Source organism: Fusarium fujikuroi, chromosome FFUJ_chr06, assembly GCF_900079805.1.
Source record: "Fusarium fujikuroi IMI 58289 draft genome, chromosome FFUJ_chr06".
Lineage (NCBI taxonomy): Eukaryota > Fungi > Ascomycota > Sordariomycetes > Hypocreales > Nectriaceae > Fusarium > Fusarium fujikuroi.
The window spans coordinates 2,495,981-2,510,658 of record NC_036627.1 but is presented as its reverse complement, the minus strand read 5'-3'; the positions used below and the strand labels follow the sequence as shown (position 1 = coordinate 2,510,658).

Here is a 14,678-nt window from a genome sequence, read left to right as displayed (position 1 = left end):
TTGGTGGGGTCAAGAGGGGCTGCTCCGGGTGAATTGTCACCGTGAGAGGAGTGGAATGCTGATACATTTGAGGTTCCATGATATGGAGGATTGTCGAAGTGGAGAGTAACACCATATCACTCTCATTCTCTCACACTCTCTCTGATACCAGAACTTGACTATTTCTTGGAGAAACAACCCACCCTTTCACCCATCAAGAGGCCAATCGAGCCAGGATACCTCCTATACCCTCTTCAATCAAGAAAACACCAAAATGCATCTCCGCGATGGCATGTGGCTGCCCGCCCAAGACTTTCGCACCGAGTATGCCGAAGATGTCTATGAGATCACTCCCAGCAAGGACCAGCAGGCCCTGAATCTGCTATGTCCCGTAAAGCACATCCGCTCCCGAGGCGATACCCTCAATCAGCCCACGCTTGATATCGATATCAAAGCAGAGATGGATGGAGTTATGTCCATCGAGACCACACATTGGGCCGGTGCTCAACGAAAAGGCCCCGACTTTGATCTCTTCCCAGCTGGCCAGCCCAAAGTTGAGGGGAAGATCGTCAAGAGTGACAAGGGCACTACTATTCAATCTGGAGTTCTCTCTGCCACTATTCATCCTGACCAACATAACTTCGACATCAAGTTCCACAGCTCAGATGGCAAAAAGCACCTCACAAACCTGGGCAATCGTAGCACAGGATTTGCCTACTCGCCAGCTCCCAGTACACCACTGCAGACCGGAGATATGCGCGACTTCAAACACTACATGTTCATGCAAACGACTCTGTCCGTTGGCGAATCCGTCCACGGTCTTGGCGAGCGTTTTGGAGCATGGAACAAAGTTGGTCAGAATATCGTTCTTTGGAACGCCGATGGTGGTACTTCAAGCGACCAAGCTTACAAGAACGTTTCTTTCTGGATGAGCAACCGTGGTTATGGTGTCTTCGTGGATAACCCTGGAAAGGTAGATTTCGAGATTGGTAGTGAGAGGTGTTGTCGTGTGCAAACAACTGTGGAGGGGCAGAGGTTGAAGATGTACATCATCTACGGTGACGGGCCTAAGGATGTTCTCAAGAAATATACTGTCCTCACTGGAAAAGCCAACAAAGTTCCCAGTTGGAGTTTTGGTCTTTGGCTGACGACTAGCTTTACTACCAACTACGACGAGGCTACGGTCAACTCATTCCTCGAGGGCATGAAGTCTCGTGGGTCACCTGTCGATGTCTTCCACTACGACTGCTTCTGGATGAAGGGCTTCAGATGGACAGATTTCATCTTCGATGAAGAGCGTTTCCCTGATCCCAAGGGTCAGATATCGCGACTCAAGGAGAGTGGGCTCTGCAAGAAGGTCTGCGTCTGGATCAACCCATATATCGGCCAAGCTGGTGCGGCATTCAAACACGCTGCTGAGAAGGGCTATCTCCTCAAGCGCAAGAACGGCGATATCTGGCAGTGGGATCTCTGGCAAGCTGGCATGGGTCTTCTGGATGTGACAAACCCTGAGGCGTGTGCTTGGTATACCGAGTGTCTCAACGGGCTCTTTGACAAGGGTGTCGATGCCCTCAAGACGGACTTTGGCGAGCGTATTCCCACTCTTGATGTTCAGTGGCATGATGCCTCGGTTGACCCACACAAGATGCACAATTACTACGCCTTCCTGTACAACAAGCTTGTTTACGAGGCTCTCCAGAAGCGATACGGCGACAACGAGGCTGTTCTCTACGCTCGCGCTGCCTGTGCTGGAACTCAGCGTTTTCCTCTCGTTTGGGGTGGAGATTGTGAGTCTACACCCGAGGCTCTCGCTGAATCTGTCCGCGGTGGACTATCAATGGGTCTCAGCGGCTTTACTTTCTGGAGTTGCGACATTGGTGGCTTTGAAGGTTCTCCGCCTCCGTGGATCTACAAGCGATGGGTTGCGATGGGCCTTCTGTGCAGTCATAGTCGTCTACACGGTTCCAACTGCTTCCGTGTCCCATGGATAGTTGACAATGATGATACCACTGAGGAGGGTTGCTCTAGGACTCTGTCTAAGTGGACGGCGCTCAAGACGCGATTGATGCCGTATATATTCTCTCAGGCTATTGAGTCCATAGAGGGTGGCATCCCAATGTCTCTTCGAGCTGTCGCACTAGAGTTCCCTGAAGACCCAACCTCTTGGTATCTTGATCGCCAGTTCATGGTCGGATCCCAGCTCCTTGCTGCTCCTATTTATGAAGAGTCGGGCGAAGTTGAGTTCTACCTCCCCAAGGGCAAATGGACATCCTATTTCACGAATGAAGTCAAGTCTGGCCCTGGATGGTTCAAAGAGAAGCACGCTTTCGGCACATTGCCTCTGTATGTCCGTGAGAACACTATCCTTGTGCTTGGCAGCCGCAAAGAGGTTGGTTCTGAATACGATTTTGTGAAAGATGTTGAAGTTGCCTTGTATCAGACTTCTCCTGGGGCCAAGACTACTGTAATGGATGGCGAAGGAAATATTGCTGCAGAACTTGTTGTGGGACAGGATGGTAAACTCGAGGGTTCTGATAAACTCAAGGGTGACTACAAGGTTACTGAGAAGGGCCGTGACTTGGAAGCAGATGCCCCGGTTTCGATTGAGTCTCTGTCATAGGCAAATAGACTTCATGACTCAAATTAATACATAGAGAACCTGATTAAACTGTTGTTACTTGTTCTGGGGGCTGAGGCTCTTGATGTGACGTCTTTCACTTCATGTCTCGCAGTGTTCGTTAGAGCCACAACAGAGCTGGATTCATAAGTATAGTCTTCACGATCACATGTCACTTGCAAAAATACCAATTTATAAGACCGGGTATTTGGAAATTGGAGTCCTGGTGAAAACATCTCCGGTATAGCTAGTCACTCGTGCCGTGGTCCCGAGAGGTTGGAACATATCAAGCCTGCTCGTCAGCACTAATCTTAGCTACTTGGAGATTCCACAAAGATCATGAGCTAGTAAGAATCCTCTGAAACTCCCCGAAAGATTTGTATCTGATGATGATCCTTGCGGGCCGAGTCCAGGAGGAATACGACAACCCGAGGGAGACCGGGGAGGTAAGAAACATAGAACCTATGTATCTCCTAAAGAAAAGAAAAACCTTAAGTAAGTTTACGATAGACTTGAGCAAATTTAGTGTATACTTAGCGTGGCCTCTAGACTACTTGTTTTTGGCAATCCAAGGTTATGAACGGAAATGTCAGAAGCTTCACGTCTTGTTCCCTGAGGCCACCCCACAGTGATCCCCCCACTGAGTCCGAGTCCGCGTTTAGGCTCCACCCACTGAGACTCCAGCGGGGGTTGGGGGTTAGGAATTGCCCGAAATGGTAATTTTAGTGGTCTATAGTCGTCGCGATTGGTTGGTCGTTTTTGGTCGTGAAGTGGGCAACCATATTGTTCGAAGGATCTAGACAAGTAACGTAGCAGGGAACTTCAGATCAAATGATAGAAGTAGAGCAATTCTCACCTTACTTCAATTTATCCGGTTGTTTAACACGTGGCATCATAAGCGGTGACCTGAGTGCCACTATATCCGCCAAATGGAACAGGCAACGTCCCCGTGGTATGAGATGTGATTGATCATTGAGCTTTCACGCAGAAGCATGTAGAAGAAAAAGAATTGCACTCCTGTAGAAGAGCTAAGGCCTTGAGGGCATCATATGATCTGTCACTGTGAGCCAGAGGGGTGACATGAGATGAAAACTAGACCTATGTCTTTATACCAACAATCAAGTACATCAGAAGAACCTAAAGACATTCAATATCGGCATTTGCCTTTAACTGCCGTGCAAAGAAGACCAAAATATGCGATTGAAATATGCATATTCGAGGCACTGTGATTTGATGTTACATTGCCATGGTGTAATATTGATGGGGAGGGTATATGTGGTGAATTTAATGATCATGAAGCCTACGAGCCTTCTCATAATCCTCCCATGATCCAGACAAGGTTGAGTGTGCAGACCACCAAAGCCGAAGGACTCAGGTTGATTCCTCGTTGGCATAAGTATCCCTCAAATAACCGAGCGGATGTACGTTTTGTCTCATGATGAGTGCCTACTTAAAAGCGTGGGTTTACATGACAGAAAGTTACAGCACATCCAGGGCTGTATTGACAACGGCGTAATTTCTCCGTCAGAAACCAGCACCAACCTTGCCTCGGTGCATTCAGTAGATCGTCGATATACATATCACAATTGAAAAAAAGCCTGCCTCTTGTATCTGACGATGATCTCAACTCGGGTCGGGTTAAATACCCCCGAACAACACTGATTGGTCCGGGTGTAAGCAACTACACGAAGGATCAAAGGTTCCCTTACAAGTTCTTCTGCTCCATGTAGACAACTGCATTCAGATTTAGCCGGGGATGGAAAAAGCTAAAGGCCATGTATCAAGATATTTGAGTTCGCCAAGGGCATGTATGGCTGACGGAATGGCGATGACATCGTGGTGTATGGTCCGACCAAAATGGTAGTTCGACTTTTATATCGTCTAGTTTCTGCTCAAGGTATCGACACGGTACTACCTCTGGCAGGTTAGGGGCGTTTGTACATGCCGAAATTTAGACTGTTCATTCATAGGCTGGTTGTTCTTCAACACCATTTAACCGCCGCCTCGAGGGGCCGGTTGCCGAACACTAGTAGTATATTCTCCGACCGCTCGGAACCGACGAGAAATGGCACCAGGGGTGCCATGTCACTCTACGGCATCACGATTTTCGGCATGCCATGTCCCATCTGAGCCTCGGCCGAAGCCGGGGAGAGGCTATATCAGGGCTGAAGATGTAGAGACGGGCCGTTACTGGTCATGCGTAGGGTTCACTATGGAGATAGCAGTAGACCTTGCGTGATATCGCCGCCTCTAGTAGTACGACTGTTTCGGAGATGGCCTTTGGGGCCCCCTGGGGAAGAAGAGGCCGTGGGTCTTTGAGGATCAGGGTGTAGTTAGAATTGATCAACATGCTACATGAAGCATTGAGAATGCAGCCCTTGCGTTGGGGTGATGATCGTACAAATAGTGAAAGGTCCGCTGTTAGTATTAGATATAATTCACATGCTATTTATCGTCTAATATATTGAACTAAGAATCACTTATACGACTTTATAGGTCAAGGCTCGAAAATGGGCAAGGCGTACAGTATCGGCCTGGCTTGCTTTGCAGCCATTGGGTACGTACAGGTTACTTGGAAGTCCCCTTTGAAGTTGCAGGGAATATACTGACTGTTTTGATCGATAGCTCGTTTCTTTTTGGTTATGACTCTGGTGTGATGACAGACGTAATTGCATCCCTTTTTAACGCCGGGGCGTTCCTTTACAGTAAATAAGGCCAGAAGAGTTTTCGCACAGTATTGCTTTCTTATATCAATTATAGCGAGTCAACTTTTGAAGCTATAAGAAAAGCCATGCAGTAATGAACATAGGCAGATAGATAGAATAGATAGAATAGACTACTTCAATACAATATAAGCTATCTCTTCTAGACTCATCAATCTCTATCAAAGACTCGACTACAGTAGGTCAGCGCAGAGGGTTTGAAGACCGAAGTGGAAATGGCATTCTTTTGAGGGTCTTTTGGCAAACATCTCTGCGATCACTGTTATGTTTCAAATTGGCTACCAAGTAGACAGCTTTTATTGTGGTTACGTTTCTCTTCAAAGTAGTCTACGAATTTGACTATGAACGACATTCAATCCCTCACATTACCTTGTCCCGTAGTAAGCCGTGGCAGCAAGTCCCAAACATGTTGGACTCTTGGTCCTCCTCAAGTATCCTCTTCATAGTCTACATCCTCAACTTCAGAACCTTCGAACCTCTCGAACAAAGGCTCAGAAACCTCAAAAACTTCACCAAGCTCCTGAGAACTCATAGTGTGGTGGAAAGACAAGAACCTGAAAGGGCCTCTCAGGTGGGCTATCGTATCTGCACCGTTGACAGTAGAAGTACCATGAAAAAGTTGTTTCAATCGACTCAATGGAGTAAAAGTGCAGGGTCTGTTGAACAACGAGCAATTCTTGCAAACCCAGACATCGGTTCTAGATTCATCCCTAACACAATTAAAAGTATGGCCGTTCAAAAGAACCCAGGGGATGACGGTACATGTGTCGCACTTAACATCCGACACTCGCATCCCATTTCTGTAGTCCTCCTTGTCCCAGTTCATTGCGCCATGACCGGCAGTCAAAGGGTTAGAGGGCCCAACAAAGGTAACCCGTTGATTGGAAAATTCCTCGAACAATTCATTGCCGAAATTCCTAACCATAAGGTTAAAATTAAAGTCCCAGCTTGCTCGGGCTGGGGCTGGACGGGTAACTCGTTGTTGAGAAACCCAACGGTAACTCTGATTGAGGTGGTCAGTCTGGAGTATCTGGACGTTCCCGATTGTAAGTGATTGTGGAAACCCGTTGAGAGGTTCAGTATACACAGTTCCCTCGAAGGCCTGGATCATTTTCATAGCAGCCCTGTATGGCTCTATGACCACTTCGGTATCGTAAGAACGTGTCGGCGGGGGAGAAAGATTTAGTTTTCGGCGTTGGAGGTACACTGTATACCATTGACCGTCTGCCTGCCATTCAAATCGAAGGGCTATACGGGATCCTTCAAGGAAATTCTGAAAAGGTCCGACACTAGGACATCCAACGTAGGCTTTGGGATGGGGCTGTATGTCATTCATTATCTCGGCAACCAGAAATCCCCTTTTGACGTCATGGTTCGGCCCGGTAATGCCCTGACGATCAAGAGCCATTGAAAGTTTAATATCATCATGTGTCCCATCGGCTTTTTTCAGAAGGAGATTGATTTCCTTTCTCCAAAACCGGTCCCCTGGCTGGACAGTCAGGGCAGCGTGACAGTCGGCCAGGGACTTTTGCATTCGGTATGTTGTGAATACCCTGGCAAACGGACCGCCACTTGTCGCCATCGGTATGCAATGAACATGGTTTCTGGATCGCTCTTCAAACAATGGAGATGATCCGTTCAGCCCTTGGGGGGCCAGTTCAGGCCAGCCTATCTGCTGGCAAACTGCTCTGGCTGTGTTGGATATGAAACGAGCACGGCGTTGCATCAGTTGATGGAAGGCAAGCTCTGGTTGATTGACAAAAGTCCATCGCATTTGGCTTTTGAAGGAGGCAATCATCACCTGCTCAGCCATGTTCAGCACCATGTTGGAAACAGATATATCTTCAAAAACCAGCAAAGGGATCGTGTGTCGGTCTTCAGGTAGTGACTTTGAAGCAGTCCTGTAGTGTGTCTGTCCGCACGTGGGAACATAGTTGTCGATTCTATTCTCATGCTGTAGATGGCGCACCCAGACACGTCTGGCTTGACCGACGTATATCCCCACGTACCGATCTATATCAGTCTGTTGCCCCTCACTGGATTCAATTTCTGGCCGATCCTCGGGGTCGGTATAGATTCGCACATAAATGCATGGTCGATTGCCTGGCCAAGAGGCTGTTGCGTGGCGGAGACCAAGAATATCTTGTAGAGAAAATCTTCCATTCTGTATAGTCTGTCGAACTTGGGGAATGATAGCATCCAATATTCCATGAAGGCTAGTGTTGTAGTTGCTCCCAGTGAAAAGCTCATCGATCTCGGTTTGACGCAGTCCCAGCGACCGTAGAGATCCCTGTTGCACTGATAATGACGAGAAGAAGGATCGTATGAAACTTTGCAAAGGCTGGTCGCTAGGACCACTCTGAATCGACACAGCCGGTGGTGCGCTTGTAATGCCAAGTTGGTCAATCGTTTGCTGCAAGAGATCGCGAAAGGGCTTTCCTTCGATAATGATACTGCTAGGCAAAACAACTAGGGAAAAAGATCAGTGAAATGCAAGGGACGCTGTCAAGCTTACTTACCAGGTATCTGCAAAGCTCCTTTGAATATCAAGACCAGCACATCGTCATTGCGTGGATTCCGGCCGAACAGGTAGCCCATTTCGTCCTTCCATATCATCAGACGTTCACCATCTTTGATTTGCCTGGGTATTCTTCCACGGATGTTGGATGGTACGTTGTCTAGTGTATCAACATATCCGTAGTCTTGAGCGACGATCACAGCTGTGAGGTTTCTAGAGGCGGTTCCTGAAGGCCATGGGACAGTCGGAGCAGCCCTCAGGAGAGGCTGCTCGACCGTGGTGGCGATCGACATACTGGGTTCTTGAATTTGAATGTCAAATAACGACAAGAAAGATTCAAGGAGATTAGGTTGCGAGGAGAAAATTTCTTGAGGAGGACTGAGAAGGGCTTTATATAGATTTTTGTGGAGGTTGAATCACATACGCAAGCGTTTGCTTCATTACTACAGTTTTGCTACCAAACCTACGCAGTGAATCATTGCTTGTGTTTGACAGTGGCAAATATGGCCAAACTACAAACGCTAAAGCTTGTGTTTATTGTTATACATTTGCTAATTGTCAAGTACCTCCGAGGTGACTCATTGCTCCGGTGTAATGATAGTGAATTAATGTAAGTAGCGTTTCACAAGGCGGTTTGTCAAACGTGATTGCCCTTTGCTGGCAATGAATAGCAGTGCAATATGTATACTATAGTTCTCAACAGTTGACCACCAGTGATCGACATATTATCAAGACCGATCATACGTCCTCGATACTTGCTCGGTGCACACTCGGCAATGTAGAGAGGTATAATCATTGCAGCACTGCCAACGCCAAATCCAACAATTAGACGGCCAACAGTCATCTGGGCGACGGAGAAAGAAGCGGCTTGGATGATGGCACCGATAATGAAGAGGACACAGCCCACATAGATAGCAACCTTTCGTCCGTACCGATCAGCAGAGCAACCTGCAAAGATGGCACCCAGGAAAGCACCACCAGAGGTGATCGAGGTAATGAGTTCTTTCTCCTGAGACGTAAGAGTCTTGCCAAGGTCTTGGTGGATGTAGACCTGTATCCCACGTCAGTATCTGAGGCAGCAAACCGAAATGAGAGAGACAGAACATACAAGAACAGCAGATATAATTCCAGTATCATAACCAAACAGCATGCCACCGATGGCGGCAGTGATACTGATTAGCCATGAAAACTTGCCGGTTTCGGTCTGCTCGATAGAGTCGAGATCATCGATGTTGATGTTGGTTTCGTGAATGGAATTTGGGGAACCGGTATCCTCGAGATGCTCGAGATGTTCCTTGGTATCAGCCTTGGACATGATGCCGGTTGGGGTTGTTCAGCACGCTCTGTTGTGCAGGACTTTGAAGAAATTTCAATATCTCTATAGAGAGAACCGAAGAAACTAAGAGATGTTGGAAGGTTTTGAATATCTTTGGAGATGTTCAGAGAGGTTTGAGGAATGGGAAGATGGAGTTCGATGCTGATCTGGAAAAAGAAGCAATCCAGCTGATATTCGAAGGTCTTATATATTAAACATCCCAGATGTAGTACACCACCAAACCAGGATTCGGGCTTGATACTTCTTGCTACTCCAAAACTTGATTCATCTGTAGCTGATGGTAATGAGGGGATGAATATTTCCCTTTCAGAAAAACGTGGAATGGCTAGCATGGTCACAGTCCCAGCGCCTTGACGCCTTGCCCCCGGATTACACTAACGAGCGGCATTTAGACCAGAATCCCCAAGGTCGAGGACTCGATTGATTGGATGAGTAGGGAATCTAGACCATGCTAGGCTCGTCTACTCCGGATGTGCGTCAGTCCCCAGATTACCGACTTACAGACAACCCCATGGGGAGAGCAGCTAGAGCAGCCTCTTCTCCAGTGAGCTTCAGGGAGTCTGATGTTAAAGTTTGGGGTTAATTGGATTCAGCTGGCCTCTGATTCGCCTGTCAGTCCAGTGCCCACTTATGGCGGACTGCGCCTGCCCTTTTTGACCAAGAATGGCAACTGCCCTTTTAATCAACTCTGGGTCATTCCTTCTTGCTCCATCCTTCAATTCTCCTCCCCATCATCATCAAAAGTTTGGTTGGAACGGGCCGTCTTCTCGTTATTGATACCCGCTGTCCCCTGGTAACAGTTGCCTTGTGAATCATGTCAGAGTCTCTATCAATGACAACTGGTAAGACAAAGCCTCTCAATAGGCCTCTCAATCCTTGTACGGCAAGTCGCCCCGCTACGATAGACCTAGAGGCTGTAAACTGATAGTTCCAAGGTCTGTAAGCAAAGGTGAGTCTCTATCTCGTTAACATAGGAAATATTACCCGTTTCTGATTGCTCCGCTGGGGGAGGAAAGAAAACTCAGGACCTTGATCCTAAATGACGAAAAGACTTAGGTAAATTGGTATAAGTTTAGGATACCTTTTGCTGAGTTTATTTTGTTACCTTAATATCAAGGTCCGATGTTTTCTTGCTCCTCGAGGCTCCGTGGTGTCCTCCGGAGCAATATGTTCTGACTGTCAACTTCTATAGGCATCTCAAGTGTAAGTTACATTAACTTTGCTAACGGTGGTGGCTTATGTTCAATACCTTACCTTTCTAACAATGGAAACTAATCCGAAGAAACAGGCGACAACGATAAACCTTCTTGTGCCAATTGTCGAAAAAGCGATATTGAGTGCGTTCGAGGTTTCAGTGTGAGATTCCGTCATGGTCTGAATCCGAGGTATGATGCCATTTCTGTCCTTGACTTTTGTTGGTTGCTCACCACTCGAAGTATACGGTCTGGTAAGGCTATTGAAGCCAAGAACAGAGACTACAATTTCTCTCAAGACCAACCATGGGTCAAGACAACCAGAGCTCTAAGTTTTGTTGACGAGACTCCAGACATCATCAACATCCATGATTCGAACAACCTGGACACATTGGAGAACTTCGACATTGGACGTGATATCGACGATGCCAGCAATCAGTCTTCACCACCCCTTGCTTCTCTACAGACGATTCGATCAAATGATTCAACGTCTTATTCGGATCAGGGCAGATCCAACTCAACTTCAATGCTTAGGATCGCTTCTTCCAATCTAGATCAGGAACGTCCTTCAAAGAAACGAGCATTAAGTCCATCTTCAAGCGGAAATTGGAAGAACACCTCTCGCTCGGATCCTGGCGATGCCATCTCACCCAGCCAGAAGTCTGATACCGTGGGGCCTTTCGCATCGTTTTCGGGGTCTCACAATATCGAATCTCCTATCCTCAGTAGCGACATTGTTCTCGGTGTAGGGAGCCCTCAAGTTGCCGCAGCGCTCGCGAGCTCTCGCGGAACAGACCTTCCAATCCCAGTGGACAATGTTGCCGAAGCCATCTCAGGTATTTACCTGGATACGCCGAGATGGCCACTAGAAGATCCGCAAGAAGCAATGTTATTTTACAACTTCATCCACGTGTTGGCACCGCTCTTCGACTTGTGTGACAGCGAGAGACATTTCGCTACGATTGTCCCTCGTCGAGCAGTCATATGCCCTCCACTTATGAACGCAGTGCTTGCGGCTTCTGCCAAACGATTAAGCAGAATTGATGGGTTTGATGGGTTAGTCGGCGACCGTTATCACCAGAACTGTCTCGATGCTCTTATCCCTGCCCTGAGCAGTTCTGCAGCTGTCATGGACGAAAATCTCCTCACTGCCATTGTCATTCTTCGCTACATGGAGGAACTTGATGTGCCCCTCACATCTGCAGACACGGCTAGCGAGTCACATCTTGTTGGTACTCGAGTCTTTGTTGCAGCTCAAGAAAAGGTTCTAGACTTTACTGGACTACGACGTGCAGCTTTCTGGGTTGCACTACGGCAAGGTAAGCAGGCACTTCAGTTTTGGTCCTAATGTTTGCTAACTATACCAAGAGATACACATGGCTTTTATGCAAGCTCGGCCTGTCCACCCAAATTTCGCCCTGGAAGACATCTCTAGACTTGTTCAGAACGATGACACATGTTGTACCTTTGCAAATTTAACTATCTTGCAATGTGCTGCTTGTCTACGTTATTGTTACGGGTCGGAAGATCAGAGCTTTTCAGCATGGGAGAGGTTGCAAGAGGCTCAAGAGCGATGGTGGGCCGATAGGCCATGGCACTTTCATCCGATGTATATCAACACTGATGCATCTGGCATCTTCCCACAAGCACTGTATCTCAACGATGCTGTCGTCACAGGAGTGCTCCATTACCTACTTATTCAGGTCTTGCTAGCAGCTCACAACCCTAGGACACCAAAACTGGGTCCCGGGCAGGCGAAAGCGGCCAAGTCAATAAATGAGGAGATCAGGAAGACCGTCAAGATGGTCTGCGGTGTTGCTGAGGTGAGAATTTGTGATTGATGTTGAGAATTCCTATTAATGTAGGGAAATAGTCTAATCAACGCAATCCAACGGGCTATGCGTATGACCGACCAAAGTTTCTCCTTGTAACAGCATCTCGCTAATTTTGTTCCTATAGATATGCTTGCCTGGCTATCACGATGGCGGGTGACCGATTCAATAACTTGTTTGAACAGGAAGCCCTATATGGAATGCTACAGAAAGCAGATGTACAATTCGGGTGGCCGAATCGATCAGTGTAAGCCGAAACCAGATTCCCTCAGGTACCAGTTAGTCTAACAGCCATTGCAGACAAGAGTATTTAAAGGAAGCTTGGGGTTGGACTGAATCTCCCGAGAATGTGAATTCTGGGATGCCTATCTCAGGGATGTTAAATAGCAACTTGCAGTTGGTGTAATGGATTCATGCTGAATGGCCCAAATTTCACAAGGGTCTGATCAAGTTGGCCGAGGCTTAGAATAATCTTAGGAAATAGTATCCTAAGGGCGCCTAAATTTTGTAAATTAGGATATGTTTTGACATAGTTTAGGCAATCTTAGGGTAATCTTAGGGCAATCTACTCTAAGAAACATATCCCTTGATGTTGACACGGGGTTGGTCTGGGCTAAAGAGTGCCTTATCTGCTGATATCGGAGATCGGGACCTCACTGTAACACTTCTGCGGACTTCACCCCGACGTGGAGAACTTTCCTCTCGAGTTGGCTAAAAGATCTTGAATTTAACTGGTTTAATCTACGAGACAATTCAAATGTTGACAAAAATTGTATTCTAATTGCCGTTTCCGTCAACTTCTTCCACACCCAAGTCTCGACGCCAAACTTTGAGGGGCATAGGGCCAGGAGAAAGATTCATGGCCTCTCTTCGTTCTGGTTCCCACTCTGGGTAGGGCAATGCCCACTCGTACCTATGTACAACGCTAGCTAATAGTACAGTTTGCTCAAGATAACTGATGTTTCGGCCGATGCAGCCGCGGACTCCGGCACTGAAGGCGATGAAGTATGGCTGCAACTCCTTGCCCTTCTCTCCGAGCCATCTTTCAGGAGCGTATGACTCGGGGTCGGGGAAGACTTGAGGATCTCTGTGTGTAACATACGCCGAGATAGACACCGTAGTATCTCCAGGGATGTAATCGCCGAGGATATTCCAACCTTCAGGGGGTGTACGGCGAGGAAGACCGAAAGTTGTTGGCGGTGTGATACGAAGAGATTCGTCTAAGCAGGCGCGAAGGTATGGTAGGTGCTTGGCTTTATCGTAGGGAGCAACGACCTCTTCAGGATCAAGAACAGAGTCAACCTCCTCCCGAAGCTTCGCCATGCAAGACGGGTTCTTCAGAAGCCAATACATGACGTTATTCATCGCGATACTCGTAGTGTCACTTCCAGCGTTCATCATAATAGAAACTTCAGCGACAATCTCTCCCCATTCAAGACCGGGAGGGTTGGCCTCACTGTGGTCCATAAGGGCTTGGAAGAAATCAGGTAGTCTCTCGCCGTTCTTATGACGCCCAAGACGCTTCGTTGCACGGTGATATACAATATCGTTCCAGCCTTCGTTGAGGTGCCAACACTGGCGGAAATCTTTGGAGAACCACTTGGACGCTTCAACGTTGAAGTTGTACCACTTCTCTGTCCAGGCCAGGATAGACTGAGCTCGAGCTGTTGAGTGCAGACACTCTCGGAAGTTAACTTCGTGAATAGTTCCATCCATACGTTCGGCTTTCACGCGGTCATGGCCTTGGTCAAGAAAACCGAGGCGTTCACTGAGGCCAATATCTGCTATGGCATCGAGAGTAAAGAAGTTGGTAAATGCTCGGTAATCGAAGTTGAGATCTCTAGGTTCGGGCCGTGTGGAGCCTTTTTTGAGTGGCAGAGTACAAGCAGCATCGGCAGCGCGGATAAAACGCTCTGTTTTATCAACCACCTTGAATTCCCAGTTTTCAAGATTCTTCAAGGCATATGCGGCAGAAAGGGCACGGCGCTTTCTAGCATGGTCGGCCTTATCGATGACATCGGCTAAGTGATAGTGGCTGCCAGCAAGAGTCTCATAGAACTCCCCCTTAGTGCATTTTGTGCCATGGCCATAGATATCCTTGATGGCTTGAATAGAACCATAGGAAAGAGAGTTTGGGCCTGTGCGAATCACTGGATGGGTCTTGTGCATCTCATACAGAGTACGAGAGCGGAAACCCCTGGCTGCTTCGCAGACGAAAGGGATATTGGTTATCCCCGCCAGGGGATGGAAGTTAGGGTACCGCCTGAGACCTTTGGCATCGCAAAGATATATATATATTGGGTAGAGTACGAAGTACGCAAGCAAAGATACTGCTGTAGAGACAGATAAAACTTGTGCGTACATGATGAGGGATTGTGAAGTCGAGTCTTGGATAGAGATTGGTGAGTCCAGAAGAGACAAGCTATATTGTATTGAATCAGTCTATCCCATCTATCTATGCAGAGCCACTCTTACAACGT

General features: G+C 47.5%; 5 protein-coding genes; 2 read left to right on the top strand and 3 right to left on the bottom strand.

Annotated features, from left to right (window-relative positions):
• Positions 1-253: 253 nt before the first annotated feature.
• On the top strand, positions 254-2,599 carry FFUJ_06119 (related to glucosidase II, alpha subunit; the record flags this gene model as incomplete). The annotated part of the gene is made up of 1 exon (XM_023579408.1): positions 254-2,599. The coding sequence occupies one exon, from the start codon at positions 254-256 to the stop codon at positions 2,597-2,599; it is 2,346 nt and encodes a 781-aa protein (XP_023432250.1).
• A 3,147-nt stretch (positions 2,600-5,746) lies between these two features.
• On the bottom strand, positions 5,747-8,130 carry FFUJ_06118 (uncharacterized protein; the record flags this gene model as incomplete). XM_023579407.1 has 2 exons in its annotated part: positions 5,747-7,788; positions 7,839-8,130. 2 exons carry the CDS (start codon positions 8,128-8,130, stop codon positions 5,747-5,749), a joined length of 2,334 nt encoding a protein of 777 aa, XP_023432249.1.
• A 344-nt stretch (positions 8,131-8,474) lies between these two features.
• On the bottom strand, positions 8,475-9,152 carry FFUJ_06117 (probable ITR1-Inositol permease; the record flags this gene model as incomplete). XM_023579405.1 has 2 exons in its annotated part: positions 8,475-8,888; positions 8,946-9,152. The coding sequence occupies 2 exons, from the start codon at positions 9,150-9,152 to the stop codon at positions 8,475-8,477; spliced, it is 621 nt and encodes a 206-aa protein (XP_023432248.1).
• A 1,285-nt stretch (positions 9,153-10,437) lies between these two features.
• FFUJ_06116 (related to ARCA protein) lies at positions 10,438-12,604 on the top strand (the record flags this gene model as incomplete). XM_023579404.1 has 6 exons in its annotated part: positions 10,438-10,529; positions 10,610-11,685; positions 11,735-12,189; positions 12,240-12,268; positions 12,326-12,445; positions 12,499-12,604. 6 exons carry the CDS (start codon positions 10,438-10,440, stop codon positions 12,602-12,604), a joined length of 1,878 nt encoding a protein of 625 aa, XP_023432247.1.
• Positions 12,605-12,975: 371 nt separating this feature from the next.
• Positions 12,976-14,562, bottom strand: FFUJ_06115 (related to benzoate 4-monooxygenase cytochrome P450; the record flags this gene model as incomplete). The annotated part of the gene is made up of 1 exon (XM_023579403.1): positions 12,976-14,562. One exon carries the CDS (start codon positions 14,560-14,562, stop codon positions 12,976-12,978), a length of 1,587 nt encoding a protein of 528 aa, XP_023432246.1.
• Positions 14,563-14,678: the final 116 nt, after the last annotated feature.